Source organism: Vulpes lagopus, chromosome 18, assembly GCF_018345385.1.
Source record: "Vulpes lagopus strain Blue_001 chromosome 18, ASM1834538v1, whole genome shotgun sequence".
Taxonomy (NCBI): domain Eukaryota; kingdom Metazoa; phylum Chordata; class Mammalia; order Carnivora; family Canidae; genus Vulpes; species Vulpes lagopus.
The window spans coordinates 27,146,400-27,162,670 of record NC_054841.1 but is presented as its reverse complement, the minus strand read 5'-3'; the positions used below and the strand labels follow the sequence as shown (position 1 = coordinate 27,162,670).

The 16,271-nt window shown below is 38.9% G+C and overlaps 1 protein-coding gene across 1 annotated transcript; it reads right to left on the bottom strand.

Annotated features, from left to right (window-relative positions):
- Window positions 1-2,021: 2,021 nt before the first annotated feature.
- Window positions 2,022-4,999, bottom strand: DEFB127 (defensin beta 127). The gene is made up of 2 exons (XM_041732426.1): window positions 4,951-4,999; window positions 2,022-2,275 (listed from the first exon to the last, which is right to left on the bottom strand). The coding sequence occupies exons 1-2, from the start codon at window positions 4,997-4,999 to the stop codon at window positions 2,022-2,024; spliced, it is 303 nt and encodes a 100-aa protein (XP_041588360.1).
- Window positions 5,000-16,271: the final 11,272 nt, after the last annotated feature.

Below are 16,271 nucleotides of genomic sequence, written 5' to 3'. Positions count from 1 at the left end.
TTTTCTCATTGTTAAACTGGGGTTATGGATTTTAGGGAGGAAGATAGCAAAGGTGACATGCCATTCTCATTACATAATTTCACATGTTCATGCTATCAACATGATTTCTCCATAGAATCTGATGCATGATTTAACAGGTTTATCCATTGTAAAGTTACCTTTTTGCTCCTTTCCATATTCTAGTATTAGAAGGCAAGTCACTAAGCGCAGCCCATATTGAATGGAGAGAGGCAAAGCTCCATGTCCTTGAGGAGGGAGTATCCACATAAATTACTTGGAGTTCTTCTGTACAGAAAATTTGTCTTTTCTTACGAATTTATTTATTTAGTAATTTATTCAGGTCAGTATGGATACATGGATATTTATTTCTATGTTGTATTATAATCCAATGCTATATTATTTTATTGCTCAAGTTGTCCTATCTTTGGTCATTCAAAATTCATTCAGTGTGACTCCGGTGTCTCACTAACATGCCCCAGCCTTCTGATTTTTTTTTTTATAATTTTTTAAAATTTTTTATTTATGATAGTCACAGAGAGAGAGAGAGAGAGGCAGAAACACAGGCAGAGGGAGAAGCAGGCTCCATGCACCGGGAGCCCGACGTGGGATTCGATCCCGGGTCTCCAGGATCGCGCCCTGGGCCAAAGGCAGGCGCTAAACTGCTGCGCCACCCAGGGATCCCAGCCTTCTGATTTTTAAAGCACTTTCTTACTTTCTGGTACTACAAGTTGCTCTGAGCTTATCGTGTATATTTTTTGCCTCAATTCTAAAATAGGAGATAAGAGGTAATTAAGAAGAAAAGCAGAAAACAGGTAATTAAGAGAACACGTGCCACAAATTTGTGTGGCGGGTGTCACATGGTGAAATGATATAAAAAACAAAACCAGAAAATGAGTGCGAAATGTAGTTGGAAAGGAAAGCTTTCATGTTAGTCATATCTAGAGGGCATATCTTTAAGAATTAGATAGACTGTATACAAAGATTATCATTATGTCATCTTGCATGTCAAGTTAGCAATAAAGTCTCATGTAATACTGCAATTGAAACCAATTCCTAAGTCCTTAACTTTTCCTCCAAATTCCAAAGTGCCCCAGTCGCCAAAAGGATCCATTACTAGTGCTAACATAAAACATCAACAGCAAAGGAACAACTAAAAGCTTGTCTTGAAGTTACATATTTTATTTTTGCCTCTACCTTATATAGCAAGCTCCATAATAGTAGAATCCTATTCATCTCTATCTTCCCAGTTCACTGCTTTTTACAGGAACTAAAGAAATTAGGTTTCCCTATAGTTCATCTTTGGGAACCCTATTCAATGACCAAATAAAGTGCATGTATATTTTCCTGAAATGTCTCGTTTGTTACAATTTTCTTCCGTTTGTTGATTTTTTTTAAAAAAGATTTTATTTATTCCAGGGACACAGAGAGAGAGAGAGAGAGAGAGAGAGAGAGGCAGAGACATAGGCAGAGAGAGAAGCAGGCTCCATGCAGGGACCCCTGATGTGGAACTTGATCCCTGGATTCCAGGATCATGCCCTGAGCTAAAGGCAGACACCCAACCGCTGAGCCACCCAGGCTGTCCTCCATTTGTTCATTTTATACTGTTTATGCAAATTGGCTTCTCACAAACATTTGCCGGTTGAAATCCTACACATTTCAGAAGGCACTATAATCCTAAACTCACTTGTGATTTTCCCTGAATACTTGGCTTCACCTTTCCCTCTCCTGAATTCCATTACAACTTTCCTGAGTTTCTTGTTCCAGTCTTTCATGTTATAGATTTTTAGTGTCCTGATTATAACCTCTTTCCAAGGGGGAGGCTTTGAGTTGTCCTTATCATTTCATTACTTGGTGTATTGACTGTTCAATCTCTATTAAAGAACAAATGAGTCAGAAAACTGTCAGTGAGCTTTATTAGAATCTGCTGTAAGGGGGTCAAGGTATCAGAAGGGAGAAGATGTGGACCTCTTTACTTTATTGGAATAGGTTGAGAAATAAAGGATCAGAAAATTGTACTTGATTTATGTAGAATTTGTCTTGGATCTTGAATAATTTTCTACAATTATATCATCATCTTGAGGGAAAGTCATTGCATATGTCCTTGGCTTCGGAGGAGGTGGCTTTGTAATTTTTCTACGTGCTTCCAATTCCACGATGTTGAGGCAACAGTATCTCCCATTTTCACAAAGTACTTCACGTATTTCACTTATTCTGCATATTTTCCTGCAATATCCTCGTATATATTCACTCCAGCATCTCTTAAGTTGTTCAGTTACTGTGCATATAAAGAACAATAGGCCAAGATCAGTGTTTGAGGCTAAAAGGCAACTTTGATCATGGGAAAGATAGAGGATGTTTGTAGGGGGGTTAGGTATATGAGAGATCCACAGTCATAAACTCATAATATCCTATGGAGGATGCTTCAAGAAGGTAAACCTCAGGATTTATGTCTAATTGATCACTCATATTTACTTCCTCCCGGATTTGGGGCTTCCATTCAACATCTGATGGAGTCCCCCAGAGGCATCAGATCTTATATGGGAAAATAAAGGAACTGAATCTTTGATTTCAGGCTATGGGACTATATACTCCATCTGGGAACCTCAGCACATCTGTCTCCATTTGAATGCTCCCAGGGTACTACTTCTTTTTTTTCTTTTTTCTTTTTTTAATAATAAATTTATTTTTTATTGGTGTTCAATTTGCCAACATACAGAATAACACCCAGTGCTCATCCTGTCAAGTGCCTCCCTCAGTGCCCGTCACCCATTCACTCCCACCCCCCGGCCTCCTCCCCTTCCACCACCCCTAGTTCGTTTCCCAGAGTTAGGAGCCTTCCATGTTCTGTCTCCCTTTCTGATATTTCCTACCCATTTCTTCTCCCTTCCCTTCTATTCCCTTTCACTATTATTTATATTCCCCAAATGAATGAGACCATATAATGTTTGTCCTTCTCCGATTGACTTATTTCACTCAGCATAATACCCTCCAGTTCCATCCATGTCGAAGTAAATGGTGGGTATTTGTCATTTCTAATGGCTGAGTAATATTCCATTGTATACATAGACCACAGCTTCTTTATCCATTCATCTTTCGATGGACACCGAGGCTCCTTCCACAGTTTGGCTATTGTGGACGTTGCTGCTATAAACATTGGGGTGCAGGTGTCCTGGCGTTTCATTGCATCTGCATCTTTGGGGTAAATCCCCAACAGTGCAATTGCTGGGTCATAGGGCAGGTGAAACAAAAGCAAAAATGAACTATTGGGACTTCATCAAGATAAGGAGCTTTGGCACAGCAAAGGATACAGTCAACAAAACTAAAAGACAGCCTACAGAATGGGAGAAGGTATTTGCAAATGATGTATCAGATAAAGGGCTAGTTTCCAAGATCTATAAAGAACTTATTAAACTCAACAGCAAAGAAACGAACAATCCAATCATGAAATGGGCAAAAGACATGAACAGAAATCTCACAGAGGAAGACATAGACATGGCCAACATACACATGAGAAAATGCTCTGCATCACTTGCCATCAGGGAAATATAAATCAAAACCACAATGAGATCCCACCTCACACCAGTGAGAATGGGGAAAATTAACAAGGCAGGAAACCACAGATGTTGGAGAGGATGCGGAGAAAAGGGAACCCTCTTACACTGTTGGTGGGGTGTGAACTGGTGCAGCCACTCTGGAACACTGTGTGGATGTTCCTCAAAGAGTTTTTTTTTTTATTTTTATTTTTTATCATCGCCCCACTTCTAGTGCCCAGAGAACAATAATTTGTTTCTATGTATTTATATCTGAGTCAGACTATGCTCCTGGGTTCATACTCACTACCATGGTCAAGAATGACTGTCTTACTGTCCAGTTAGGGATTTTTTCCCTCAATAATCTTCCTTCCTTATTAATTCTCAGCATTACCCATTTTTACTACTGCATATCTTCCTTTAGCTTCTATGTCATCACAATAATCTTGGATTTGTTTTACCCCTCTGTGTGTCCTCATAGTCCATCCACCTCTAGAGGCAAGATTTTCTCCTGTTTAGTTCCACAATTTTCTTCACCTTGATATATATTCTTTCCTTTAGTGATCCTAAATACTTTTGGTGATCTATAGAGTTAAGATGTTCAGATTTTGGCTTCTGGGCCTGTACAGTCTTCTGAGATAGACCCTAGATGGACTTCACCAAGAGCATCAGATCTTGTTTGTTGAGGCCAGCAAAGATGCTGCCTCCAGCTCCAGATTCTAGAACTCTTTTGATTCTTAGGCCAGAGAGAGACATTACTAATCCTATAGTAAGAGCCAAATATAAAATGTCTGCTTTTGAAAGAGGAAAAAAACACTAATTTTTAAGTTCTTATTATGTACCAAGCCTTATGCTAGATATTTTACAAATGCCATTTAATAAAGCCCCCGTGATCCATGTGTCATTACCTCCACAGATGAGGAAACTGAGGCTCAGAGAGTCTTTACCATTTATCCAAAGTTGACAAACTAGTAGACTTTGAAAGCATATTTCTCAAAGCTGACTCCAAAGTTTGTGCTTCTTTCACTATTCACACTGTAGACTAAAATATATATTGGAGTGGAATAAAATATGGCTGGGTGTCAATAAAAACTGTATCCAAATAAATAAATAAATAAATTCCTAGATATTGAGCTGATTCCTTTCTACAATGAGACATTCTCAGAGGAAAATTCTGGTCCCTTTTCAACTCTGTAAATACTTCTTTTTAAGAACAGTACAATGGGTTTTTTTTTGTTTGTTTTTTAAAAAGAACAGTACTATGCATCAGGAAAAGGGAATTTCTGGTGACACTAGTAAGACTTCAGGCATCCCAAGGGGTCCTATCTCCTATTACCATGAATTGTGAAATTCCCTTTGTTTTTGTAAATAATCCATCCCATTGTTGATTTGAGCAAGCCCCTGGAAGGCTCTGGATTACCTTTGGATTTCTGGAACAGCAGGATTGCAATGATCAGGATAAGCTTCATGGCCAGGTTCCCACAGGAGGTGGCAGCCAAAGCTCTTTGTCCACTGAGTTGTACACCATTCCACCTTCTTCAGAGACTTGGATTCTTATGCACCAAACAAGAACAGATGGTATGATACAACATGTGTTCCCAAATATCTGAACTGTGGACTTTGCACCATGTGGGCAGGCATAGGAAATTTGAGGTTACCCACTTTACCCCCACATGCAATTCAGAGACACAGCATGTTCTATCTCATCCCATATGATGCCTTCTGTAGGCTGTAGACTACTGGTGAGAATAATCTGTGCTTTCTCTCCTTTGGCTGTCTGCCTTGCTAGACTTGGGTAAACATGTATTCACTTCTAAGTATGAATAAAGTAATATAAGTAATGGAGCCTATTCCATTTATTGCATTCATCTAAGTCTAGGATCTCTGGGTGTTGTGTCTATCACTTCAGTCCATCCAAATGGTAGCTTATTTTCATTTCCACATCCTAGATAAATTTAATTACTCACAGACAACCAATATACAATGATAGAGGAATAATAGGATAACTAAAATACAATTTCATTTAGAAACAGCAAAAAGGAGGGGAAAAGACAGAGATAATATAGCATATAGCATTGTCCTGATGGACTATAGCAAGGTTTTTTTTCCTACCAATGTAGAGAATTCTTTAGTTTCTATTCTTTCTGTTCTGCTCTCTGGGGAAGATTTCTCTTGTCCGTTGATCTCAGTGGCCATATCTTGCAGGAGGTTGGGGGAGAATTCTTCTGGGAGATGTGCTACTTTAGCAAAACATTTCTTACTAGTGCAGGTTTAGGAAATTACACAAATGATTTTGTTACCCAGGCTTTGATCTATGGCATTGTAACTCTTTTGAGAGATAACAGACTTTTCTTTGAATTGCTTTCAGTCATTTTCATGTTTAAGACCAATCAACAAATCATTTTGAATCTGGAAATTCATTTTACGTCACAAACAGGGCACTGGTATCTATAGAATAAGCTTGTGGAGATTATACCATCTTTATTCCATATCTTTTTTTTTTCTATTCCATATCTAAACTCATCCCTTAACAGCCTCTTACTCTAGCTCTGACTATAAGCGTTTAATACAGTAGCATCTGGACAGTGTAGATGAACTAATTCAGAGTGATAACCATGAGTTTATAGTGATATCAATGTATATTTTTGTGTAATGTCACCTACAACACTTATCTAAATTTAGAAATATACACAACAGATGATTGCATTAATGCAGGGTTGTGGTGTGCCCAAGGAATTAAAGGACTGAAAGAAGAAGAAAAAAGGAGCCCCTATTATTGGCTAGAGATCTATTGAAGTAGATCATGGACTCTCCTGGATATATAGAGAAATATAAACAGACTGTGGCTGATAAATTGATCTTTGAGTTTTGAAGACGAGTTTCTTTATTTTTAAAAGATTTATTTATGTATTTGAGAAAGAGAGAGGATGTGTGAGTGGGGGAGTTGTAGAAGGAGAGGGATAGAGTGAATCCTCAAGCATACACCTAACTGAGCATGGAGCCCCACTAGGGGCTTAATCCTACTACCCTAAGATCATGACCTGAGCTGAAACCAAGAGTCAGATGTTCAACCGACTGTGCCACCCAGGCACCTGTGAAAAGTTTATTTGTATTAACAAAATGCACTGCCTGTGCTATGGAGACACCATTTTATACCTAATCTGCACGGTCTTTTTCACCAATTCCTGTCCCCTGCTGCCAGAGAGTCTATGAGCCTGATCTAAATCTATTCCATAGAGAGTATTCCTTTCCCCAAGTCCTCCTAGGGCTAAACAGTAAATGTTCCCATGAGCAAAATGGGATGAATAAAGAACAAGATGTTTCTTAGGAAAACATCCACTGGGACTTTTAAAAGTACAAATTGTTTTAATGTACTTCTTAAAAAAATGACATGAGTGTAATGTATTTCTGGATAACTCACCCACCATGCTCTGTTGAGTTGAGGAGTTAGGAGAATGAATTATTTGATTATTTAAAAGGGCCTACCAGGGAAGTTGTGTTTGTTTGTAAGATTAAAATCTTTTTTCTTTTTATGTCAATTAGAAATAGTATTTGAAAAATAGTCTTATTGTATAATATGTGCATTATTAACAAGAATCAGGAAATACAAAAGCAAAGAGAAGAAAGGAAAGACCAGTAATATTACTACCATCTAAAGAAAACATCTGGAAACATGTATGCCATTAAACATTTTTTCTTTAATAGAATGAAAATAGTTTCATTGTTTAATCTAAATATAAGCTTATGGGATTTTCCTGATTAACAGGAAAGATATAGTAAAATTGTTTAAACTCTTATGAATTGCATGGCTTTTGAAAGTCTAGGGTCTCTTTAAAAAAAGGAGGGGGGGGGGATCCCTGGATCGCTCAGTGGTTTAGCGCCTGCCTTCAGCCCAGGGTGTGATCTGGAGTCCCGGGATCAAATCCCACATTAGGCTCCCTTCATGGAGCCTGCTTCTCCCTCTGCCTGTGTCTCTGCCCCCCCCCTCTGTCTCTCATGAATAAATAAATAAAATCTTAAAAAAAAAAAAGAAAGTCTAGGATCTTTCAGATCTCTGCCAGTTCCAGAGATGTGTACATTCTCAGGGACACACTTGCCTTCAGAATTCTCTATCTTCATTTGCTAACTCTGACTTGTACCATATTCATCTTCCTTGACACAAAACTCTTCCTTACCGCCCCCCCCCCACACACATGCATAAAACCACACGTACTAAGCATTTTGGAATTTACCAGAATGTATACAAGAGTTTGAGAAGGAGGGTTACAAAGAAGGTGATTATTTGGCAGTAGCACAAGTAACTTTCAAAAGAACTGGAAGACATCATTGACCTTAAATTAAATTTCTTCATCCCACTAATAATGAGTTTTCCTGGTTTTGCCTGCTCTGAGCTTCTTACTAGCTCACTGGCTTTTGAAATATCTTTTCCTTTTTCATTTCTTCCACTCAAACTTCCTTTTCCAGATTGCCCCCAAGGACTTTTATATACTGTGGAATAGTTTTTAGTGTCTGTCAGTTAAAAGAATATTTCCTTGGCATTAATTCCTAGAGGCTGATTTGGGGGATTACTGGAAAAGCACATTGCTAAACCTATTATAAGATAGAGTAGGACATTATTTGTTAATAAAAGAGTTACTTTGTCATGAAGACATAACCATTATAAAAATCTATGCATCGAACATAAAAAAGCCCATAATATATGAAGCAAACATTGACAGAACTGAAGAGAGAAATAGTTCTACAATAATTGTTGGAGAATTTATAGTCTACTTTAAATAATGGATAGAAGGTCAAGATAGAAACTAATAAGGGAATAGAAAATTTAACAATATAAGTCAATTAAACCTAGAAAGCATCTATAGAATACCCAACTGCAGAATACACATTCTTCTATAGTGTACATGGTGCATTCTTTGGGATAGACCATATATTTAAGCCACAAAATCAGCCAGAAATTTAAAAAAAAGATTTAGATAATACAAAGTATCTTCTTCAAACACAATGGAGTGGAACAAGAAGTCAAAAGCAGAAGGAAAACTAGAAAATCCTCAAATATGTAGACACTAAATCACAGTCTTAATGGATCAAAAGAAAATCACTAGGTAAGTTAGAAAATATTTAGAGATTAATTAAAATGAAGAACAACATGCCGAAAATCATGTGTAGTGACAGTGCAAAGAGGAAAGTTGATAGAAGAAAGATCTCAAAACCATAATCTATCCCTACACCTTAAGGAAATAGAAGAAGAAGAGTAAGCTAAACTCAGACTTAGCAAAAGGAAGGAAACAGTAAAAATGACAGCAGAGAGATAAATGAAACAGAATAGAAAACAACAGAGAATCAACAAAACCAAAACATTTTTCTTTGAGAAAAATATTGACAAAACTTTAGCTAGGTCGACTAAGAAAGAAATAGAGAAGACTCAAGTTATTAAAACCAGTAGTTAAAGAGAGGACATTACTACAACATTACAGAAATAAAAATGGTTATGAGAGAACAATTGAATAACTGTATGCCAAAAAATTGGGTAATCTAGATGAAATAGGCAAATTCCTATAAAAACTATCAACACTGACTCAAGAAGAAAGAGAAAATCTGAATAGGTTCATAATGAGTAAGAAGATTGAATTTGTAATAAAAAAACCTCCTAACAAAGAACAGTCAAGGATCAGAAAGATTGCTAAACTGGTGAATTGCCCTAAATATTTTTTCCCCTAAATATTTTTAAAAACTATGTATGCATGTATGTATGTATCTATCTATCTATTTAGAGCTTGAGTGGGGGTGAGAGGGAGAGAGAGAATCCCAAGCAGGCTATATGCCTAGCTTGGAGCTGATGTGGGGCTCAATCCCAGAACCCTGAGATCATGACCTGAGCCAAAATCAAGAGTCCATCGCTTAACTGACTGAGCTACCTAGGCACCCTGAATTCCTTTAATATTTTTTGAAGAATTAACACTAATCCTTCTCAAACTCTTCCAAGAAACTGAATAGGAGAGAGCACTTCCTAACTCATTAATGAGGCTAGCATTACCCTGATACTGAAACCAAATAGACACAAGAAAATTACAGGAAATACACTTAACATAAAAAATCACATTCATGGAATGAAGATAAATAATTACATGGTCATCACAGTTGATGTTGAGACCAAATCCAGCACCTTTTCATGATGAAAAGAAATCAATAAACTAAGAATAGAAGGAATTCCCTCCACAAGATAAACTCCATAGCCAATATAATACTCAAGGGTGAAAGACTAAAAACTTTTCCTTAAAATTGAAACTAGGTATAAGTATAAGAATGTATACTTTCACACTTCTATTCACATTCTAGCTAGAGCAGTTAGACAAGAAAAAGATATAAAGAGCATCTAAATTGGAAAGGATGAAGTAAGACTACAGAGAACATAATCTTATCCAGGAGGACTCCAAATAAGTTTGGCGCCTGCCTTTGGCCCAGGGCGCGATCCTGGAGACCCGGGATCGAGTCCCGCGTTGGGCTCCCGGTGCATGGAGCCTGCTTCTCCCTCTGCCTGTGTCTCTGCCTTGTCTCTGCCTCTCTCTCTCTGTATGACTATCATAAATAAGTAATAAAAAAATAGTTTAGAGCTAATTAATGAATTCAGTGAAGTTGTAGGATACAAAAATCTACCGTAAAAATGACTTGCATTTCTGTACACTATCAATGAACAATCTGCAAATGGAAATGAAGAAAATAATTCCATTGACAATAGCATCAAAAGGATAGAATACTGAGGAATAAATTTAACCAAGTAAATATAAAACTTGTATCCTGGAAACCCCAAAACATTGAAAAGTAAGTAAAAAGACATTTAAAAAATTTTATTTATTTACTAAACAGAGAGAGAGAGAGAGAGAGAGAGCGAGCACTGGAGCAGGGGAGAGGGGCAGAGGAAGAGAGAGAGAATCTCTCTCTCTCTCTCTCTCTCTTTTTTTTTTTTTTTCTTACGATAGTCACGCAGAGAGAGAGAGAGAATGGCAGAGAGACACAGGCAGAGGGAGAAGCAGGCTCCATGCTGGGAGCCCGATGTGGGATTCAATCCCGGGTCTCCAGGATCGCGCCCTGGGCCAAAGGCAGGCGCCAAACCACTGCGCCACCCAGGGATCCCGAGAGAGAGAATCTCAAGCAGACTCTGTGCTGAGAGCAAAGCCAACTTTTTCAGGGTGGTGCATGGATTGCACGACCCTGAAATCATGACCTCAGCCGAGATCAAGAGTCTGGTGCTATACCAACTGAGCCACCCAGCTCCCTGTAAAAAGACATTTTTGTTCATGAATTAGAAGACAATATCTTTAAGATGTCAGTAGTACTCAAAGTGAGCTACAGATTTAATGCTACACCTTTCAAAACCTCAATGGTATTTTTTTTTCAGAACTGTAAAAACTCATTCTCAAATTCATATGGAATTTCAAGAACCTTAAATATGAGAAAACAACCTTAAAGAACAAAATTGAAGGACTCAGACTTCTCAGTTTCAAAAGTTACTGCAAATCTATAATAATCAACACCATGTGGTTATGGCATAAGGATAGATACATAGATGAATGGAGTCGAATAAGAGCCCAGAAATAAACTCACATTATGGTCCATTGATTTTTGACAAGGGTCAAGATCATTTGATGGGAAAGATTAGTCTCTTCAACAAATGGTGCTGGAAAAACTAGATATCCGTATGTAAAGGAATGAAATTAGACCCTTGTCTTGCATCATTTATAATTCTTAACTTAAAATTCACCAAAAACCTAACTTAAGATGTAAATCTATAAACCTCTTAGAAGAAAACAGGGGAAATCTTTATGACCTTGGATTTGGCAATGATTTCTTAAAGATGACACTAAAATTATTGGCAACAAATTAAAAAAAATAGATAAATCTGACTTCACCAAAATTAAAAACTTTTGTGCATCAAAGAGTACTATCAAGAAAGTGAAAGGGGTGCCTCAGTGGCTCAGTTGGTTAAGTGTCTGACTCTTGGTTTTGGCTCAGGTCATGATCTCACAGTCCTGAGATTGATTCCCACATCAGGCTCCCTGCTCAATGAGGGGTCTGCTTCCCCACTTCGTCTGCTCCTCCTCCATCCACGGACACACACACACACACTTTCTCTAAAATAAATAAATAAACGTTTTTTAAAAAGTGAAAGTACACCTATTGAATGGGGAAAATATTTGCCAATCACATATCTGAGAAGAATAATATGAAGAATAGGTAAAGAACTACAACTCAAAAACAAAAAAAAAATCCAATTTAAAAATGGGCAGATGATTTGAAAAGAAATTCCTCCAAAGAAGATATACAAATGACCAATAAGCACATGAAAACATTCTCAATATCTATAGTCATTAAAAACCAAAACCAAGATGAGATACTACTTCACACCTGATACAGTTTAACAGAATTTTTTCTTAATTTATTTTTTTGACAGACAGAGAGAGAGCCAGAGAGCACAAGCAGGAGAAACAGCAAAGAGGGTAGGAGAAACAGGTTCCCTACTGAGCAGGGAGCCTGATGTGGGGCCCGATGTGGGGCTTGATTTCAGGACCCAGGGACTATGACCTGAGCTGAATGAAGGCAGGCACTCAACTGACTGAGCCACCAAGGCGCCCCAGTTAAAAAAATTTTTTAAGGTTTTATTTATTTATTTATTCATGCAGAGAGGCAGAGACACAGGCAGAGGGAGAAGCAGGCCCCACACAGGGAGCCTGACGTGGGACTCAATCCTGGGTCTCCAGGGTCAGGCCCTGGGCCTGTGTTAAACCATTGAGCCACTGGGGCCGCCCTCACCTTTGATTTCTTTAAATGAACTTCTGTGCCTTTCTTTCTCTCTTTTCTTTCTGGAATCCAGATTATTTTGCATAGACTACAGACTTCATTCTTGAGGACTCTATGCTATGCAGAATGACAAGCTAAAAAGGTAGAAATCAGCTTTCAGGATATCTTTCAGTTTAGAATGAGATGGGTTACAAATAGGTTGTGGCCTTGGAAATAGTGGAACTGCCTTTGATATGTGACTGTTTGTGCAAGATCCTCTTCCTCCATAAATCTGAGAGTTTCATATTTAAATAGGAGAAGTTTATACTTCACTAAGTCTACATGTCTTAGAATTTTATAGGTACCAGAAACTGTTCTTTATGCCTTACCTATTTTAATTTTTAGAGTGATTCTAGAGGGTAGGTGTATGTGAAACATACCAGTGAAAGAATTGAGGGAGAAGCTACAAAATAAGTAAAAGCAGTAAGAAGCAAACTTAGCAATATAACATTTGGTATATTTTGCTCCAGTTTCTTCAGCTTTAATCACGTTGTCATAATTCTTATAGAAGGCTTTTATTTAATAACATTGTGCATCAATGTGCTTGGCACATTCTGGATTCTCATGCAATGAAAATTCCTTCAAAACCTGCCACCTAAAAAAAACAAACAAACAAACAAACAAAAAACAACACCTGCCACCTAAGTTCCAACATGGGATGAAGAAGGAATGGATGTAAGGGAAAAGGACAGTAGGGTAAAATTTCAGGCTGCCGCACTAAGATGATATTCCTCACCCATAATCACAGTGATCATAGCTCTGAGGTGTTTGCAAGGTAGTGATCAAGGTGATTACTGAGGGGAAAGCACAGTGAGTTCTACCAGGAGCCTTCAAAATCCCATCTGGCTATTCAGTGAGATCCTCTGATCTTAACCTCTGTCACAGCCTTCTCTGCATTGCAATGAGCTTCCTTCCCCCCAGGTAAAACAGGGGATATCACCATATCCATGCACTACAGCCATGGTCTAGTGAGCAGGGCCCTCGGGAACTGTGCCTTTCTGCTCTTCACCCAGGAATCAGCAACCTGCTATGGCTAAGTCCTTATGTTGTGAGTAAATTTGAATATACTACTCTAGCAACCTTCAAAGGACCCTGAGTGGGACTAAATATCTTCTTTATTCTTCAGCTTCATGAATTTAGGCTTAAAGGTGGGAAATCAATTGCCCACAGACTGAATAGATGGATAGATGGTCGGATGATGAGTGACCACATAGATGTCTGACTGTGAAGCTCATGTTTTTTTCCACTGCCCTCCTGTGCTGAAGTGACCTGCCTCTGTCCATCCCCTTTCCTGTGTGAGTTCATGAGTTCTGCCTACAATGAGAGCCATGGGAGTAAAAGGCAATGATGTCCTGCTAGTTTGGGATGACCTACCCCTCAAATTTCCTCTGCTGGATGATAACATAGATCACAGATATGTCTGTTTTAGGATGCAGAGGCCAGTTTCCTGGAGGAGATCTAGAATAAATGAAGATGGTATTTTAGTAATATCCAAAAATCATCCAGGCTATCAAAGAACTCCCTTTCTTTTTTCAATAAGTTCTAATATAGAATCTAGTTAGGGAACAGGAAGAGAGAAAGAAAAAGAAAAAGTTTCCTCTCTTTGAATAAAATTTCAAAATCTGGCTAGAGGAGAAGGCATACAAGTAGATACATAGAATATGATGTGGCATGATGACAAATTCCATATAAGCCATAATAATGGAGAACAAGTGGTGACAGTAGTTGTATTATGGGTGGAGCAGTTAGGTTATCAATGTCTTCTGGATGGGAATAAAGATTTTCCTGGACAGGGGTAACTGGAGAGAGCAGCATATGTATAAAAATTCAAATTCAGAAGCAATCCAGTGAGTCCAAATCAATTCCTTTGAAGGTCAAATTGGGTTTAAGTGTGGGTAGCAGAATTATGGGATGAACCTAGGGGGAGTGAGAGGAGATAAAATTGGAATTTTAACTTAGGATCTGAACATGAAGAACAATGAAGCCTGGACTGAAATGTTGGCTAGGATGCTGTGAGCAATGATGCCAGAAGGAGAGCTTGCTGATTAGATTTGTGTCAGAAAAATGACTGGCTATGAGTGTAGAGGATGTGTACATGTGTGTGTGGAAGAAATGCATAGCGATGAACAGGAAGGCTCTTGCAATAATCCCAGGGCAAGTCTTGAGAGCTGAGTCCTTACTCCAGCAGTGGAGATAGAAGTCATGATACATATTAAAGGTAGAAGATTTGCATAGACCTATTAGTAATGGGATGTGGGATCAGGTGAAGATGGAAAAGGGTACCATGACAGCACTCATGGACTTGTGTTTACAGTGTGATAATTTTTCCACCAATGTTTTCACCCACTTTTAGTTCTCCACATTAATCCTTGGCCTCTTGTGAGGTGAAAGGTGAAGTTGACCTTATAGGCATAACGTAAGTTCGTATTTTTAGAATCAGAAAGATAGCAGCATGATAAGGGTAAGGAGAAAGATATTCTGTCCAACCCTATCACCTCCTAGGTGGACAAACTGAGACTGACAAAGACAAACATAGCCAGTGAAGGCAACCGCATTTCCTATTCTCCCAGTCTAAGTATCAAGGAAGTGGGTCTGAGGCATGGGTGGGTGACTATGATGCCCCTGGTCCTATTCTATTATTTGTGCAAGCAGAGTTCTTAAGGGAAAAATCCTTAAGCTTAAAGCGAGTGTCTATCCCCATGCTCAGGTCACACTATAGAGATCTTATTCCACCAACCTGTCTAAGTTGGAATCTGTGATTGAGGATTTCCAGGGCACAGGAGAAAATTGGACATCAAGTGTAGTGACAGGATGCTGTCAGTGGTCAATTAAATGTTCTAGTTCTAGTAATTATACCTCAAGTTTCTTCTCTGAAGTGAGGTCACAATACCGACATTCTGAGGTTGTTATAGGCAATCTAATAAGAAAATGATTACCTAAGCACTCTGTAGCAATGCTTTTGTATCAGTAACCACTTCAAAAATACTTAAGATTTCACCCTCAATCTATAGGAAGAGGCCTTCAGACATTCCATATTATGGGCCATTGGTTCTCAATGTGTAGTTCCTGGTCCAGAAACATCGGCATCACTTGGAACTTCTTCTTTTTTTTTTTTTTAATTTTTTTTTATTATTTATTTATGATAGAGAGAGAGAGAGAGGCAGAGACACAGGCAGAGGGAGAAGCAGGCTCCATGCACGTGGGACTCGATCCTGGGTCTCCAGGATCGCGCCCTGGGCCAAAGGCAGGCGCCAAACCACTGCGCCACCCAGGGATCCCCCCCCCCTTTTTTTTTTCACCTGGAACTTCTGAGTAATACTAATTCCTCAGGCCTTACCACAGAATCCGAAACTGGAGATGAGGCCAAGAAATCTGTTTTACCAGTCTCTCCAGCTGTTTCTGATGTGCTTTAAATTTGATAATCACTGCTGTAGGCAGATTGTAGGCCTGCAGGCTGGGAACTGTCTTCAGTGACAGTTCCCAAGCTCATTGTCCCAAGCCTCACTTGTGTCTGGCCTCTACCTTATTTGCATCCCTCCCCTGGCCCTGCTGGTGCTAAAGAGATGCGATGCCCTTCCAGACATTGTTGCATGGAGTGGCAGGGCAAGAGGGTGTAGCAAGAAGAGTGACACCAGAGTAAAGCCCTTTGCTTTAATGAAGCAGGGATCTTAGTTCAGGAGAGACACGTGGGGATGTTCTTGGGCCAGGGGTAGTCGGTGAACTTTCTGAAGCCTGTGCCAAAGAGTTTGTTGTCTTTGGGGTTTCTCCACAGGCAGACAGGATGCAGCACATTTTTTCTTTGGGGCACATCCCAGTAGGAGGCACTGTTGCCATCTCTCCCGTTCTGCACACCGACCTGCAATTTCCAGTTTTGTTTGCGCACTTTCTCACATACCAATTACCTGC

Bases quoted from the DNA above. Each gene is read 5' to 3' on its own strand.
- DEFB127 (XM_041732426.1), bottom strand. From the start codon at position 4,999: ATGAAGCTTATCCTGATCATTGCAATCCTGCTGTTCCAGAAATCCAAA. The intron at 2,276-4,950 runs GTAATCCAGAGC...TTATATGCACAG, and splicing joins GCTGTTCCAGAAATCCAAAG to TAACTGAACAACTTAAGAGA.